Here is a 17787-nt window from a genome sequence, read left to right on the forward strand (position 1 = left end):
AACCTCAGCTCCAATCATTTGTGACATGCAACGGTTCAGGCACGCACTGTAAAAAGCCAGCTATCTTCCAATATAAAAGTTTGTTCGCTATAAAGGGAGCAAAAGTTGTAACGCATTGAAATGTAATACCTTTATGACTTGTGTGTGCTTACATGGTCTATTAATTTTAATCCCAAAAAAATAAAAACACCGATTCCCAAATATAATGAGTATGTAGAGTTTATTAATGTTATAGTAAGTACAATGTTTTACATTTCCAAAAAATAAGAAAAGACTAATTTTAATGCGAGGCATGTTACCACTTAATCAAGTCGTCCTTTCCCTCCCGTTCTATGTGATGGTAGAAAGTGCACGTTATCGACTGTATTTGCTGTAGTGCTTTATTGCTGTCTGTGCTTGGCGTTATATCGCCACCTTGTGGTGGTGTGTGGGGACGTTGCGGCTGCGCTTCGATTCCGCTTCCTGCTTCTACTGCTCAGGGCGTGACAGCGGAAGTGCTGCTGAACCCATTCTGTAGACTCTGCTGAAACTACCCGTTCATCGTCCCCAGCAAAGCCCGAAAGAAGAGTCCAGGATGCCGGTGAGTTGGCGGTGGGGTATCACGTACATTCTTCCTGCTGTTTCAAGCGATGGTGAGAAAAACAAGGCTGTGTGTAAAGCAGGGGAGGCTAGTGTGCGATAGGTGGTATTCAGGAAGTGAGAGGCTGGTCAGGCCCTGGACCAGCCACAGCCTGATGCTGTAGCCAGGGGCCTAACAGCCTCCCAGTGCAAAAGGGAATCTCGTAAACAGGGGATAATTCTTGACCACCGGTGAACGTTTTGTCTCACGGTAAAGGAATAGGTAAATTCTTACATTGTGAATATTTGCGAACACACAAGGAATGCTGCTGACATGTTGTGTTGACGTATGTGCTGTTCTAAATTATGAATTCTGTAGACTAGAAAATGAGGGAAAGTTTACTTTTATTCAGGGCTTTAAGTGAGATGAAAAGACGGGGGGGGCGGGGTCTCAACGGGGCGTGGTCAATGTAATTAATGGCGTGGCTTATAAACACGTAAGCTAAACATTTGTGCTTAGCATATAGTGTGCCGCCCGACTGGTATTTTTCTGTTTCTGTCATTGCATCCAGATATATGATACAACAAGTAACATCATACCTAGAACAAGATATGATAAATAAGCAGCAACTATGGATTGTACATAATATTGAAAAAGCTTCCACTTAAAGCCCTGGTGACACCACAACAATGTTGCTGCTCCTGAGTTTCAAAAAGAGAAGGGAAATCCGGAGAGACAGTGACTCTCTTTAAAGGATTTCTCTTCCCCTATAATGCTCGAAAAAAACAGACCGCCTGTGCCAGGACACAAAGCAGAGCCCGATAGAGACCTGTTTCGAGGCCCCTTTTAAAAAACTGCCGGTGCTCAGACCCGGTGAGACCTGTCCCACTTAACCCTTTAACTGCTGCCGTTGGTCATCGCGAGCACTACCTTGCTGGTGCTGCGAACGGCCGAGTCGGCCCCTCCCACTCCGCGGAACCGCCGGACTGCCATGAAATGACGGCGCGGCTAAAGTGTTATAGCCCTGCTTTTATTTGTATTTTATTTTTTTAAGTCGAGCCTACCAGCAAGTGCAGACGATCTGGTTGCAAAAGACCTACTATGCGCTTAGGCTTATCAAGAATTTACAATGGGTTTACAGCCCTCCCATTGCTTACCATTGTGGGCCTCAGTGTCACTTTAATTTGTGTTTGTCCCTCCCCTGTAACATAGCCACTTACTCTCTCTGACTGACTGACTGACTGACTGACTTCTATCCTTCCACTGCTCGCATTCTGGGACATAACTTGTTTTCTTTTTGCTTAAGCACTCCATGACAGTGCATGTGTTTTTCAGGTCTTCCAGGGCTTCTCGTCATTGCCAAATAAACCGCTCCCTGTGCTCCGTGTTTGCTGTCTCTCTCATGTTGCAGGCTCTCTCTTATGTGCTTCTTTCAGCGGTTGAAGTGGGCAGGATTGGAGGAGCACGACATGCCATACTTTTTTAATCCGAGGAAAACCGTTCCCTTGCTTTTTGTGAAAAGACAACTGTCCCGGGACTGTTAATTCAGACACTTGAAATGCTACAGACGGTGTAGGGTTGGACTGGGGAAGAGAGCATTCGGCCGGTGCAGAGTCCCATTGGTTGAGGACAGCTGTGAACCATTTTCTCCTGTCTATGTTTAAGGATAGTTAGCCGGCTCATTGTCACTTAAAGAATGACATGTGACATGCAGGGTGCCATCTTCCGCCTCGCCTGAGGGCACCAGAAGGCGGTCTCGCCACGGGATTCCAGCAGAGCTCTCACTCCCTTACGAGGGTGAGGGAGTCGTGGCGATGCTAGGTTTCATTTATTTTAGTCCAACTGCAATGTTTTGCTAATAAATATGAACAGGGAAACACTGAATGCTGCTATTCAACCCTTGCTGCTGAGTTTGAATTAATTTTAAATTTTTAGTGCTGCTCATCTCACCTTATTGTCTTGGGCCTGACTCCCCGGTCCACCGCGAGCGCTGCTCTTTTGTTGTGGAGGGAGGCTTTTTTTAACTTGAATTTTTCGTTCTTTAAATTCACTTTTGGCAGAAGGAGGTTGGCGCTCTAGTGCTCCAACCACCTCCATTTAAGCCGGATGTTACAAGTGACGCGCAGCGGGCACTCCAAAGGCAAGCCCGTCTGTGCCCGTCCGCGCCAGGACAGCGCAGAAGCAAGGACCCCTGGTCGGGCTACCATAGACTTGAATATTGTAAGTAAGATCAAGCGTTACACCAGATATGAATTACTTGATCTCAGATTTAATAATACATTGCATTGTCAATATGATTCCCCGCCACCAGTTGAAGGTCCTTTTGCGTGCAGACAATGTTAATATCAGAGTAACGCTCACGATACACAGATGACCTGGGTAACATCAGATCATTCTTTATTAAACAAGGTTTCTCTTTGCATAAAGCCTGCCCCCTCGCTAGGTGGGATACACTCCACAATTGGAAGCCAGAGGAAATGGAAAAACATGCTATGTAATGTTCGTTCTTTACCTAAACAATCTACTGAAATTTGGGACCTACTCTCCTCTACACAGCCTGAACTTTGGTTCTTAAGTGAAACCTGGCTCAAAGCCCCATTCCACACCCTCGGTCGCTCTTGCAATACCGAAGGGCTACAAGCTTATTAGGATAGACAGACCAACTAAGACGGGGAAAGGGATTGCCATCCTCCATAAAGATAGCATTAACGTTTCTGTTCTGGATGAATACTGTGATATATAAAGATGGAGGTTCTTATTTTTCGAATTGATCTGTCTAAATTGATCTATCAGCTCAAGTCAGTTGGAAAGGGGCCTTGGTTTATCGCCCTCCTGGTCCCTTAGCAGACTTTCAAACTTACTGAATTAATAGCCCCTCATGTTCTTTCCAGCACCAATTTCCTATTATTAGGTGATTCTAACATACACAGTGAATGTTTCAACAATATGGAGTCATCAGCTCTGCATTTCTCACAAAAAATGGAATCAATCTATGACAAAATTGTCTCTTCAGGAAATCTACATCAAATGCCTATGACTATGGATGCACCAGAACTGACTCCTTCTACGCTACTTGAGAAGTTTTCCCCACTTACTACATCAGACGTAGAGGCTCTAATGAATTAAGTGAAGTCCGGCTCTCCTTATGATTTGATTCCTGCAAGAATAGCCAGCACCCTTATTCCTCAACTTGCTCCATTGATTGAACATCTTCTGTATTTATCACTATAAGAAGGTTATGTTCCATCGGAATGGAAGCTGCACAGATAATGCCAATCCGAAAGAACACTAAGGCCCCTCTGACTGATCTGACCAATCTTCGTCCCATTTCACTCTTGCCATTTCTGAGTAAATTACTAGAGAGATATGTCAACAAACATCTCTCTAGTCATGTCGAACTTTCAGGCAGCTTAGACTCCTCTCAGTCTGGTTTTAGGCCCACATTTAGCACAGAATCAGCCCTGCTAGTGGTCACAGATAACATCAGAATGACCCTAGACAAGGGCCGCCCATGATTCTTGTGCTATTGGACCTAGCCGCCGCATTCGACACAGTTTCCCATCAAATATTGCTCAGATGGCTGAAGGAAATGTGACTAAGAGACTCAGCCTTTCAGTGGATGTCAAATTTTCTATCTGGTCGATCTCAGACGGTTAATCCAAGCCCGTATCGTTCGGCACCCATGGAACTTTCCAAGGGAGTCCCACAGGGCTCCTGTCTGAGCCCTACTCTTTTTAATATCTATGTGGCTCCCTTGGCTAATGTTCTTAGAAAATATGGGTTTATTCCAATATCATATGCCGACGATACGCATTTGCTCTTTCCTTTCGATGAACTCACTCCTACCATCCAGGAGACCTTCTCTTTGGGCATGAATGCCATTTCACAATGGATGAGGAATAATTTCCTTCAATGTAATGTTGGGAAAACCAAGCTTCTACTTTTTGGGGAGGCTCCCACACTATGGTCACCTAACTGGTGGCCTATCAATATTGGGAAGCCTCCTGTCCCAAAAACTTCGGTTAAGAACTTGGGAGTTTGCTTAGACCATGCCCTCACTCTTAAGGAGCATATTAGCCAGACAGTTGGCACATGTTTCCATACTCTGGGCCTACTTCGAGTCTTTTCTTTACTTCCAGACTCTGTTCGAAAGACTTTGACTTAGGCACTCATATTGAGTCGCCTAGATTATTGCAATGGTCTGTTGCTCGCTGTCAATGAAACTTCGATCAGCAAATTGCAAGTAATACCAAACACGGCGGCACAACTGGTCTTGAACATGCCTCCCAGATCAGCTTCCCGCCCTCTTCTTTTAAAACTTAATTGGTTACCCATACGTCAACGGATAAAATTTAATATCTGTTGTACTATTCATAAGGCACTGTTTAATCTTTGGCCCTAGCTATTTGTCAGAAAAGTTTACTCTATATCGTCCCTCGAGATCCTTGCGTTCCAGTACCAAACACTTGTTGACGGTTCCTAGAATTAGGAGAACGAGATTAGGTGGCAAATCTTTCATATCTCGGCCCGCAATACTGGAATGAACTCCCCCTTCATTTAAGAGAATGTTCAAATCACTTTCTTTTTAGGAAATTACTACCTTGTTCTGTTTTTAAAATTCACAGTTTCCGCATGTGCAATTGATGCGCATCCAAAAGTGCAGAGATACTCCCCGGAGTAGATTCTGGCGGTATACAAACCCTTAAATAAATAAACAAGGGTATTTCTCTTATGACACAGAATGTTTGTTGAAAAAAGAACAGCAAGGCCTGTTGAGGTATACTTTAGGTGAGGAAATGGCTTTGTAACTGTAAATGCTATTGTCTTTGCCGATGCTGTGATGAGCTGGAGCAACAGGATATCACCTTACAACTACTCTCTTGGTTGGATTGCCAACAAATATTCTTCTTATGAAGGGGACTAAGTACAAATAGTGCAGCAGGTGCAGTAGCCAGCATCAGTTTGTCGGCTCCATCAGTCGCTCATTGGATCGGACATCATCGATCTCAGTTTGAGTCTGCAACAAAGGGCGTGTTGACTGTAATCCCCTTCGCTCTTATCGCGGACGGCGTTTATCTGCACCCTGGTCCGACTAGTGTAATGGTTCAATCACAGACTGCTCTTACCTGCATCCCGGTTTTTCTCTCATCGCGGACGACGTTCATCAGTACTCCGGCCCGACTCATATAAGTGTCCAAGTTTCAGACGGCGCTTACCAGCACCCCAGTCCGGCTCGTGATTGTGTGTAAATCACGGGCGACGTGTACATCGAACTTCAGTTGGGCAGATATTCTTCAGTAGTTTTATATTACCATCTTCGGGAAGGACCGTTCTCGGCATTCGCAGCATTGAATGCATAGTTTCCTGTAACATTCAGGGCATCATTACTTTTAACCTTGTGGCTTTTCCTGGTGAAGGCACCCCGGTGCCGAAACGTGCGTAGATTCCATCTGATCTCGAGCCACGTTTTCAACCATTGTTGTCTTGCCCTAGAGATCATTTTGTTTTCAGTTTTGGATTACAGTGCTGAATCTACCAACACGAATTTGGATGAATAACTTTTGAAACAGTTAGATCAGCAATTGTGGAAATCATCATTTGAATCTATTATACATTTTTTCACGATCATTAATTTTAATATACATCAAGTCTGAAAGTGAATGAGTGAGTGTAGACACGTTCGGAACGTGCATAGGAATTGATTCAACTATTGATCATGTCAATTGATATAAAGAATATGGTTTTTGTAGTGTTTTTTTAAGACAGTACATTTGTATATTTGTATATCTTGGTTCCTTCAATGTATTTATTATCATTTATTCAAAAGCTTTATTCGACAGGTTGTCATAAAAGCAACACACAGACATCACTATACATTACACTATAAATAATACATAGACATCACATAGTAAAAAATTATTAAATACCTTATATCTGTCATTTTAAAATGCGAATAGCTTGTTTACAAATGAATCATTTAGCAGTGATTTAAAAATTACTACATTATTAAAAAGAAATTTTCATGTAAAACACAGATAATTACTAGCTAGAAGCATGAGCTAGACGAGTGCGTATTATCCAAGCCCATTTTAAAAATGTTGCAGTTGCTACAGCTATGCAGGGTGAACAGTCAGTCTCTAGTATTCTTAGGGCTTCTTTATACTTCCGTGTGCCCAAATTTAAGCAGATGGGTTTTAACCATTTACGGCGCGGAGCACAATAAAGAGGGCATTCAAAAAATATATGTGCTATGGTCTCAACCTTATACTTACAATTATGACATATATCGCTTCCTTGTGATGCCCATTTAGAGGTTAAAGATTTTACTGTAAGTGTACCGATTCTAAATTGGAAATATAATTTACGGTCTTGAGGCCTTTCAATAATATCCCAGTATGCCTCACAATGGGGACGTAATTTAAAATCAAGGAAGCGGCCAGTTAGGTTGGTGCTGATGCTACCCATAAGGACTCTCTCGCTGACCATTACCCAATATTTTTCTTTCAAAAGCTTTTTTGATGGGAATGTTGTCATGTCAGAAATTTCCCACAACTGGATAAGATCCATGTCTTTTAGGAGTATTCTTAATTCATTAAGCCACTGTATTACGTGGAATCGGTCTGCCTTTATTATATCTCTCAAAGCTGTTGCATAATGAGCCAATTCTGGAGTGGTACAGATAAGCCTCCAATACAATAGTGGCCTCAGTCTCGCTATATCGATCACATTTTGCCTACCTAGATCAAACAGCAGCGGGATTGTGGGTGTACTTTGCGGGACGCCAACCAACCCTCGTAAGAATTTCGTCTCTGATGTTGCTAATTGGGTTAGGTTAGAGAATCCCCAGAGCTCTGATCCGTACAAGGTGGCACTTAATACTTTTGTTTGGTAGATCTCCAAGACAGGTGTGATTATTAAGCCCGACACTATTTAACATCAATGTGTCGGACTTGGCAAGGGTCATTAAACTCCATCACCTGGCGGTGACATCTTATGCAGACGATACTCAAATCGTGCTGGCCATTAATAACAACAGAGATAAAGTGGCATGCAATTTTCAACTTGGAATGCTGGCAATAAATGACTGGATGTCAACAAATTGCCTCAAGCTTAACTCCGATAAAACAGAGGTGATGATTTTTGGCAATCTCTCTCCAGGCTGGTCACCTATATGGTGGCCTGTAACTTTGGGATCTCCACCTCCCCCAGTGGCCAAAGTGAGACATCTGGGGTTTCTGCTGGACAGTAAACTGTCCTTCATGCATCACGCAAATGCCGTGGTCTCGTCCTCCTTTTACACCATGAGAATGATTAAGAAACTTCTTCCCTATCTTCCCTTGGATGCGGCCAAGACGCTAGTTAGTAGACTAGTGATGTCTCGCATCGATTATTGCAATGGGCTCTTTGTCCACGCCCAAGAAGGAGTTATGAATAAGCTACAGTTGGTGCATCGCTTACAAGGCAATTCATGCTTTAGGACCTGCTTTTTTAAAAGACTCTTTCCGTCCTTCTACTCCTTCAAGATCTCTCCGCTCATCCACTGCATGCCTACTTCAGGTCCCAAGAACGTCTCATGGGGTGACAGATCTTTTACAGTAGCTACCATCAAACTTTGGAACAGTCTCCCATCCCAAATTAAGACATGCACTTCTCTACTTTCCTTTCGCAAGCAAATAAAAACGTGGCTTTTTAACCAGTAAGCATTAATTTTTGCACAGCCTAGTGGACCCATAGCGCCGAGACACCCACGGGTATTTGTGCGCTCAAAAAAGTTCCTAAATATATTGTGACAATTGTTTGAGTTGCCTTAGGACTTCACATTTTCAGTAGCACTGAATGCCGGAGGGGAAAGGAGCCAATTGCACCCCAGGTATGTCCCTTTATGCTCAAGATAAACGGGCTGCTGACTTAAAGGAGGCCTTTTTTGCAGCAGGTGTGTAGTGCACTGGGATTACAGGCAACTGTAGTGCAAATTCTAGGGAGAACTTTAGAAATCGCAACTGGGTGACACGCAGTCGCACCCAGTTCCTCTCTTTATTACATGTGCATAGGCCAGAAAAAAACTAGCCTTTCTTTCTGCTTAAACCCAGAAAGAACATACGCAAAGCTTGCTGTGTAATGTGTTTCATACAATTTAAATGTACCTTTGCCATTATCCACCACGATGGTTCTAGTTTTGATAATTTTGAAAGGATAAAAGGCTAAGTTTGCCTGGCCCGAGTCCCAACTGTGCGCTGGAGTATGCACATGAGCGTCTAAAACAGGCATTTAAATAATTCAGTGAGCCACCTGTACTGGTCACCTGGTTTACTCACAGGCGAGAGTCTTGCAGCCTAGTATGTCTGACTGTGTGTGTAGTAGGTTTGTGTGCAACTTTCAAAGTGCCCTAAGATCTTCACATGGCAGTTCAGTTAACAAATATTTTTGGGAGCATCCAACTGCAGTTGACAAGTAGAAGTGGTGGATGACTGAAGCTAGCATTTGGGGATGAGCAAAAATGTCTAATTTGGTGAGGTGACATTTCAGTCAAGGGCTGGAAAATAAGTATAAGTAAACCTGGACACTATTTAGAGTATTTGAGCAAACAGGATAAGCAGGAGTTTGGGGATTCGTATGTGACTAGGAAGAGCAGTGATCCGCAGGGTGAACAAGAATTTTAGAAACCTAAGAGAGAGAGGTATTAGGAGAGGGAGGTTAAGAATGACGAGCAGGAGTCTCTTGAAAGTGAGGTTAGCAGGAGAAATTGTTGTTGTCCTGATGCATGAATGTATTAGGACATTAATATTTTGGGTCAGCATTAAAGATATTTGTAGTACTGACATGCACATATTTTGAAGTAGATGGTATGGTTTGCTAGAGCATGTTGATATTCATAGGAACCTATTAGTCAATTTGCTTTTTTGCTTTATGGGTTTGAATGATTGGTTATATTCATAGAGCTTCCAAAGTGGCCCTATGATCCATGTCATCTTTTCAGACAAGGTTAATCATAAAGAGCCACCTCAAAATGGGTGGATGTGTATCCAGATGTCATTGGAATACAACATCTTTGTTAACGAAATGTCTGCCCATTTCTCTACCAGGGGACACAGTGTCCATGATCTAAAGTGGACTGTTATTGAGATCTTCCCCAATGATAGAGAGCTTCTATCAAAAGAACAACGTTGGGTGTTCCGTTTGGGGTCACATCGCACTGGCCTGAACGATGATATCCCGTGGTCCCAACTACACACGTAAGGCGTGCTGTGCCTTAGGATAGTGCAGACACCACTATCAGCAAAGTAATGGACTCCGTTCTGTCCTGTGTATATAGAAGAATACTTCTCCTGGTTTGAAAGAATGGCCACTGCAACACTGACTTATTACATGCTCCCCGTATATATTCTAACCCCTTCTAGCCAACCAGGTTGTTAAATAGTGCACTTATATGGGACCCTGTCACAACTATTGGACAACATCCCCTCCTCCATTTCCTAGAAACGTCCTCCTCAATCAACCCCTTGAGGCTGCGTATACATCGCACTTTTTACTGTTAAAACATATTTATTAGAACCATTAGTATATGTGTTCACAATAGCACGTGTTTTTTCCTTCATCCGTGGTCCTATTTGAGCTAACGCTGGGAAAATCATATGTCCTATCAGGGAAGCACGCTGCGCATGCGCACCGGTTGTAGTGACTGCCACACGCGCATGCGCGCTATTGCACTAACCCCGGCGCATGCGCAGAGAGAGCCCGCATAGCGCCGAGCGCCGCTGCGGTGTTTTCCTCTCGGTCTGACTATTTGCTCACCCTGAATCAGATCCGAACTCCAGGAAAGTACCCATGATCGGTGTTCTACGAGCACCACAGCCAAGGAACCATTATCTTGTGGCTATACCTAACCATCCTAACATGGCCGCCCCCTCATCTCCCTTGCTGGCCATACTTACCTGGCGATCTTCCCGCCAAGGTTAATAGATCAATTATCCAATTACCATCGAGTATATAAACACACCGCCCACTACCCCCTTCATATCCACGGAAGCCGCGGACGAAGGAGGAAGCACAATCGTGCTGGGGGCACAGTAAGTACGGCATAGCCGTCTCGAGGAGGACCATACCTGTATTTCTATTCCTACTCAACCTAGTTGAGTTACCTTATACCACTTCTAAGGCAGGATCACAGTATATCCATTTTTTCTTTGCAGTTGATACCCCATCATACCCTTCAGTCTTATGCTGGCTCATGAGGCATTGATCCCTCTCTTGATAAGTATGCACTTCCTTATCTACAACCCCTGGTTATTTAGAATCTATGTAGTTTACCTACTTGGTGTGTGACTGACTGTGTGAGTGCTGAAGGAACCCTTCAATAATTCTCAATGTGTACACTGGATCCCTTATTTTGAGAATATTGTTGTGTGTGTTTCTCTTTTTTCCTTTACAGGTAATTTAGAGTTAAGCGCACTTTGGGATCGGCGCATTTTTTAATCTTTTACTCTTATTTTGCAGGCATACTACATTATCAGTGTGATAGTATAGATGTGTTGTAATTATTAATTGGTAGTTACTCACATAGTTTTTTTCACTTTTTTGTACATACACGTTTTTTCTACCTTTGTGGAGAATACATTAGTGAGTGACAGGGGGATCTCCCCTAGGTCCTGACGAAGAGGCCCGGTGCCTCGAAACATGTTGACCCACGTAGGAGAGAGAGCCCATTAACCTGCTCTATCTCTCCGCTTCACTTTTTCTTTTAATAATACCAGCCAGTGTTTAATAAAATTCTTTTTTTCCACTAGGCCAGGTATTTTTTAACTTACACCAGATATCACCCCTGACCCCACTGACACTCACTCCCAACACATAGCACCTCCATCTAAAAGGTGCTCCGGCGTATCCGCTTGTCGCAGCACTGCCCCGCCCCGCAGCGGGACGGGAAGACCCCGATGATGAAGCATGACACCAAGGGCCCTTTTGGTGTGTGAGGGGTATTTTAACAAAGATGTTGTATTCCAATGACATCTGGATACACATCCACCCATTTTGAGGTGGCTCTTTATGATTAACCTTAAACCCTGACAAGAGGAGGACGTGCCCACCTCGGTGCCCACCGGCATCACCTCTTCACTCCCCCCCTTGATTTCCTTAATCTTTTCAGACAACCCTGACATTTTAATCAAAAGCATTTTCCATACTGAGATTTTTGTGCACATATTTCATAATGGTTAAGTCTGTAACTTATTCCACAGTTGCATGCAATATATTGTAGGACTGGACTTGAGGAGCAATGACCGATTCTCCTTTTAATGATTTGACTATAACCCGATTGCGTTCTGCTGTGCGGTGCTGTGGAGTGTAGCAGCAAGCCACTCAGCGGGGTAGACATAACTATGTTATCGACCTGAGTATTTCCTTATGCCCCTACCTATGCCATTCGATTTTTATAGCTAATCTACAATGTTAACAATCCGCTTCAATTGACATGCAAATGTTCTGGATGTTACTTCATTAATATCAATAAAATCATTAAAAAAAATAAATTGGAATGGTAAAAATTGAACTACAAATCAATAACTTGTTGAAAGTGACACACATTACCTGGGTCTGCTGGTCAACCATGTATGCTCCTAGTAAAAGTAGTTCACTTTGTGTTCTTAAGAGGACACACTTTGCCTTGATGATGATCTCAGGTCTGGTGTTATTTAGTAAATTGAAGAATTGTAGTGAGCAAATATTTCATTTTTATTTGGCCCACATCTTCTCAGAACAGAGTATGATGTGTTTTTTTTGTAGCGTTTTATATAGCGCGAACGAGACCCGAACCGAATCAGGTATCAGAGCGCTTTACATAGCACAAGTTACATTTTTACATGAGGACACACATTTTAATTTTTAAAAAAAATGTTTAGGCACGGGTAGATTAAGTGATTTGGCCAGAATCACAGGAGGTTTTGGCGTCGTTACCGAGACTCGAACCCAGATCCCCAGGTCTGAGGTCGAGCGCCTTAGCCGTTAGGCCAACTCCTCTCACTTCCAAGTGACGGGATGTTTTGCAGTCCGACTATAGAGCGGTTTGGCAAGCAAATGCCCAAAATGTTGTTTTGTTTAATAAATATTACAGTCTGAATTAGAGGGCATTTTGCCTCCAGCAACAGGAACACTACTTAAACAGGTGTGTAATTGTAATATGCATACATTTACTGCTTGAATTGCAATGCAGTCATTTTGGGGCTTGATAAGGAACTTGTTTTTTACCCCAGCATTGGCCCACTTTGTCTTAAAGTATCAACATTTCTTTGTATATAAAGCAGAGATTCCGGTTCATGAGTTGGGACGCATTTAAGCATGGTGTTATGCACTTTACTTCTGTGAGGACATACAATTATAGATCTTTGAATCATGGAATTAATCAAAGACAATCTGCATCTTTGTGAGGCACACACGTTTAAGTAGCAAATTTGTTTGGTAGAAAGTCAGCCATAGTTACATTTCAAGACCCATACTAGAAACACTGCTCTAATACTTAGTGGAAAGCTGAGTTATCAAATAGTGAGTGTCTCTCCTAAGGAGCCAGTGATGGAACATAACCTGCATTTGAAAACTATTATTAATTCTTGACACGGCCAACATAATATTGCCAGGTCAACGTTTGATTTTCATCTAATTGAAATTGCAAATTACAAACTATTTTAGGGTAACCATGCATCCCTGATTTACTAAGACAGTCCCAGGTTTCTTCCTCTCTACTGGCAAATGTCAGTAAATTTAGCACGTCTCTTGGTTAGAGAGAAAGTCGGCTGAAGTGAACGGGAAAGATGCACGTTTTCATGTGTTGCAATTAGTTAGTTAGCGGTCCATATAAGACGGCCATTTAGTTAAACAAGAGAAACTATGTGTAAGCATTGCTTTTAATCCCCCATAGTGCCCCATTGTCTGTTTTTTAGGTCTCTGCTAGTCAGCACTTGCTGTCTCGAAGAGATGTGTTTAATCTGTGGGCTTCAGCCCACCCACAGGCTTCCCATTTGCTTGCTGCATCATCTGTATCATATTCTTTGTCACAATTTGTCTTTCCCTGGCATGCATGGTCATGCTTCTTCTTGTGTTTAGTCCTCCTCACCCCCCACCCCCCCAGAGCATGGACCAAGTACTTGTAAACCTCCACTGCTCCCGCTTTCACGAACATTTTAGGACCTACTTTTCAGCACTCTATACAGTGCTTGTGCTTTTACCAGCTCCTTCTCCTCCCACCTGCCCTCATGCCATGTCCACAGATCACCCTTTTCCCCTATCACTGCTTATCCCTTCATTGCTGCTTTCTGTTTTTCCCACCTCCTCCCACCCGTCTCTGCTTGCCCCCTCACACCTCCCCATGCTTGCACTGCTTTAAACCCCCATTGTAGCCTGTTTCGTTCTAGTAAGTGGTACAAATCCCCTCCTCCACCGACTGTTTTACACAATTATTTTGTGCAGATTTTTATCTCACCAGCACCACCGAAGGTGTTGGAACGCTTTACATTAGCACCAGTTCCTTTTTAGGTTTCGTCCTGGCGTTGCAACTGCGTAGCAGTTGCTCCGCCCAGGCGAAATCTAATGTTATCTCTATAGTGGGGACTTGAAACCGCCCCTTCTTCCATTGGCTAGCTCCATAAATGGAGGCTAGCCATTGGAAGAGATTGGCTGTCAATCACGTTTTCCCGTGAAAACGCGATTCGGGGGCGTTTCTGGGTCTTTTTTAAGCCCCGCCCCTTGTTGCCCCGTGTCCCGGGCCGCGCTGTGATTGGCTGCAGGCCCGGGACACCTCCGTGACGTCATTTCCCGGGCCGCGCTGTGATTGGCTGCCGGCCCGGGACACCCCCGTGACGTCAGCCAATCACAGCACGGCCCGGGACCTGACTTGTTTTTGTGGGTTTAGATGTGCGGGCACGCTGCTCTGTACCAGGGCAATTTCATGGCGGAGAAACAGGGAAATAATTTGGAGAGATGGGTTTTATTAGCAGGCGGCTTGCAGTTATGCAGATATGCACTTTCTAAATTGCTCCTTTGGTAAATTGGCGTTTAGCGGTTCAGGGCACTGTGCCTGTTCGTCCTTTCTGGGACCTGCCGTAAAGATGCTTTCAAAGCTCCCCATGTCGTTATTTATTCATGAACAAAGAATGTGAGCTGGCAATCTGCCAGCGTCAGAGTGTAGCTCCAGCGAGGCTTCTCCCATTATGAGATCTGATCATCATTGGTCTGACAGCTTAAAATGGCGTCGCAGGACTCCGGGGCTAATGGCAGGTATCAGGGCATGCTGCGAGACGAGGCAGCAGCTGTCCTTGTAAGGCTCGCACAGCAAGAAAGGAGCTGTTGACATGGTGGTGTTAACAGGACGAGGAAGGTCATGTCCTTGACATTCTGAATCTGTGAGACGGCTGCAGGAAGCGGCTTCATTGTAATGTTACACGCAGTGGCAAGGGCAGCCTGGGCCGTAGTGTAAACAAGGAAAACGGACATTCATATGCGGGTTTAATAGAAACAAATCACTGCATTTGTAGTGCAGTGGGTTTCTCGAGCCTTTGAGCCCTGGTCAGTGCCGATTAAACCCTGTGGAGGCCCCTAGGCAGTCGAAATTTCGTCCCCTCTCCCCCTATTATCTCCTAATTCATTTTTAATCTTATCAGTCAACAATTTTAAAAAACAGTTTTATTACACAAAACGAAACATTAACAATTATTAATGTTATTAAACAAAAAAAAGAAATGTTAACATTTTTAATAAACCAACAAAGCTTTAAATATTCAATGGGTACATTACATTAACGCTTCATTTTATCTATCGAGTCTTTAATGTAAAGTTGTTGTTTCTTTGAGTTGATTATTTTTTTTCTATATTTGGGAAACAATTCAGGACACCTTGATTGTAATTTTCTTTCAAGATCAAACCAATATTATTTTGATTAATAGTCGAGTGCCCCTCAAAGGGGTGGGGCCCATAGGCCAGTGCCCACTTTGCCTATTTGGTAATCCGGAACTTGCCCTGGAGCCACTGCACCTGCTGCACCCCTGGACTCAAGGGTACAGTTGGAGTAGTTGCGGTACTTGGAATTCTGGCAGAGCAAGGCAGGATTCCTAGGTGCTATGGTATGTTATGTTTGTGCAATTTGCAAAGCGCATGCCTACCATTTGTAGGGCACAGTAACGCTGTTTGGGGTCTGCACATCCATTGCATTCAGTCCCACGGTTTTCACTGACTGACCAGGTGTGTTTGGTTGTGTTTGCTCACTAAAGACTGCTTTGTCCAGAGTCTTACATAATGATGGCTCAATTTGGTACAAATGTGCCCGTTAGGGATGTTCATTGAGTACTAAGCGAATACATGTGTGTCCTGAAGGATTTTGTCATTTATTTAGTTCTACTCGGGAAAACAGATATCTATTAACTGTCTTGAACAGCTGTTCTGTATGTTTGCTTCCCTGCCCCCTCGCTGTGCTTGCTTCCCTGCCCCCTCGCTGTGCTTGCTTCCCTGCCCCCTCGCTGTGCTTGCTTCCCTGCCCCCTCGCTGTGCTTGCTTCCCTGCCCCCTCGCTGTGCTTGCTTCCCTGCCCCCTCGCTGTGCTTGCTTCCCTGCCCCCTCGCTGTGCTTGCTTCCCTGCCCCCTCGCTGTGCTTGCTTCCCTGCCCCCTCGCTGTGCTTGCTTCCCTGCCCCCTGGCTGTGCTTGCTTCCCTGCCCCCTGGCTGTGCTTGCTTCCCTGCCCCCTGGCTGTGCTTGCTTCCCTGCCCCCTGGCTGTGCTTGCTTCCCTGCCCCCTGGCTGTGCTTGCTTCCCTGCCCCCTGGCTGTGCTTGCTTCCCTGCCCCCTGGCTGTGCTTGCTTCCCTGCCCCCTGGCTGTGCTTGCTTCCCTTCCCCCTGGCTGTGCTTGCTTCCCTGCCCCCTGGCTGTCCTTGCTTCCCTGCCTGTGCTTGCTTCCCTGCCCCCTGGCTGTGCTTGCTACCCTGCCCCCTGGCTGTGCTTGCTACCCTGCCCCCTGGCTGTGCTTGCTTGTCTGCCCCCTGGCTGTGCTTGCTATTGGCAATGTAAATGACAATGCCATTTATTTATCTGTTTTCAAAACCAAGACATAAACAAAACAATTGTCATTTACAATGCCAATAGCTCTAACTTTTGAAAAGGCGAAACAGTTGCATTATAAATGCTTGTTTTTTTGTTGTTCAGTTTTAAATAGAGCCAACACCACCAGAAGGCATTAGAGTGCTTTATATTGGTGGCAGTTACTTTACACAGGGACACATTCATTTTTGTAAGCACTGCAAGATTAATTGATTAGCCCGAAATTAAGGATGTTGAGCCAATGCTGAAATTCAAACCTGGTTTACCAGCTCCATAGTTGGCAGCCACATCTTCTCCTTAACCTCGGCCTCAGTTCTACATTTTGTGATTACAGATAAATCATTTAATCTCCCCGTTTTTAAACATAACAAGCATTGGCAAATCTATTAGGCTTCGCTTGGGTGAAATTGTTTGTTTTTAGGTCCCAGCTAGACAAGGCTGCTTAGCTAGACTGTGCATGCGCTGTCTCGAAGAGACGTTTTGTGTTCTATCTGTGGGCTTAATAGGCCGCCCACCTCATATAATTGTTAAACTTTAGGGTCCCTAACATTTTCTTTGATGCCATTCGTCATGGCATGCAGCCGTGATGTCATCTTCTTGTGTTTGGCCCTCACATAGTGCATGGACCAAGTACATTTCTCCTTGCACTGCTCTAAGTTTGCACAGCTATTTTTTCTTTATTTTCAAGCACTTCATAGAAGTACTTGTGTTTTCAGGCCACCTCCCTTATACACATACCACTAAAATGCATGAGTGTGTACATAAACAAATGCTTTTCTTAAAAATGTTAAACTACGAACATCACACGCGCGTGTGTGTGTGTATATGTATGTGTGTGTGTATATGTATATGTGTGTATATATGTATATGTGTGTATATATATATATATTTTTTTTTTTTTAATTTTTTTTTTTTTTTTCCACGGTCCTCCTAGCTATATGCGAAAACAAGCCGATGGTATTGGAGAACTTTAAGTGCTCACCAGTTACATTCCACAATATCACATTCATTTTTGTCGCTGATCCTGCTTCAATTAAGATATTATTTTCCCCCTTCATTGTTGCTTCTTCACGCCCTCTCCCGTCATTGCTTGCCCATCATCCCAAACCCTCCTGCTTCACCCTTTCTCCCACTATCTCCCTCGTCACAGTTGCTTTTA

The 17787-nt window shown here is 44.0% G+C and overlaps 1 protein-coding gene across 1 annotated transcript in view; it reads left to right on the forward strand.

The window, feature by feature from the left end:
• The first annotated feature begins 428 nt into the window (after positions 1–428).
• ARPC3 (actin related protein 2/3 complex subunit 3) overlaps positions 429–17787 on the forward strand; it is a 46493-nt gene continuing 29134 nt past the window's right edge. The window contains exon 1 of the mRNA XM_078667492.1: positions 429–580. Within this exon, the coding sequence (XP_078523618.1) occupies positions 575–580 (6 nt within the window). The 5' untranslated portion in view covers positions 429–574. The remainder of the gene's footprint in view (positions 581–17787) is intronic.

This window comes from Lissotriton helveticus, chromosome 11 (genome assembly GCF_964261635.1).
Source record: "Lissotriton helveticus chromosome 11, aLisHel1.1, whole genome shotgun sequence".
Taxonomy (NCBI): Eukaryota; Metazoa; Chordata; class Amphibia; order Caudata; family Salamandridae; genus Lissotriton; species Lissotriton helveticus.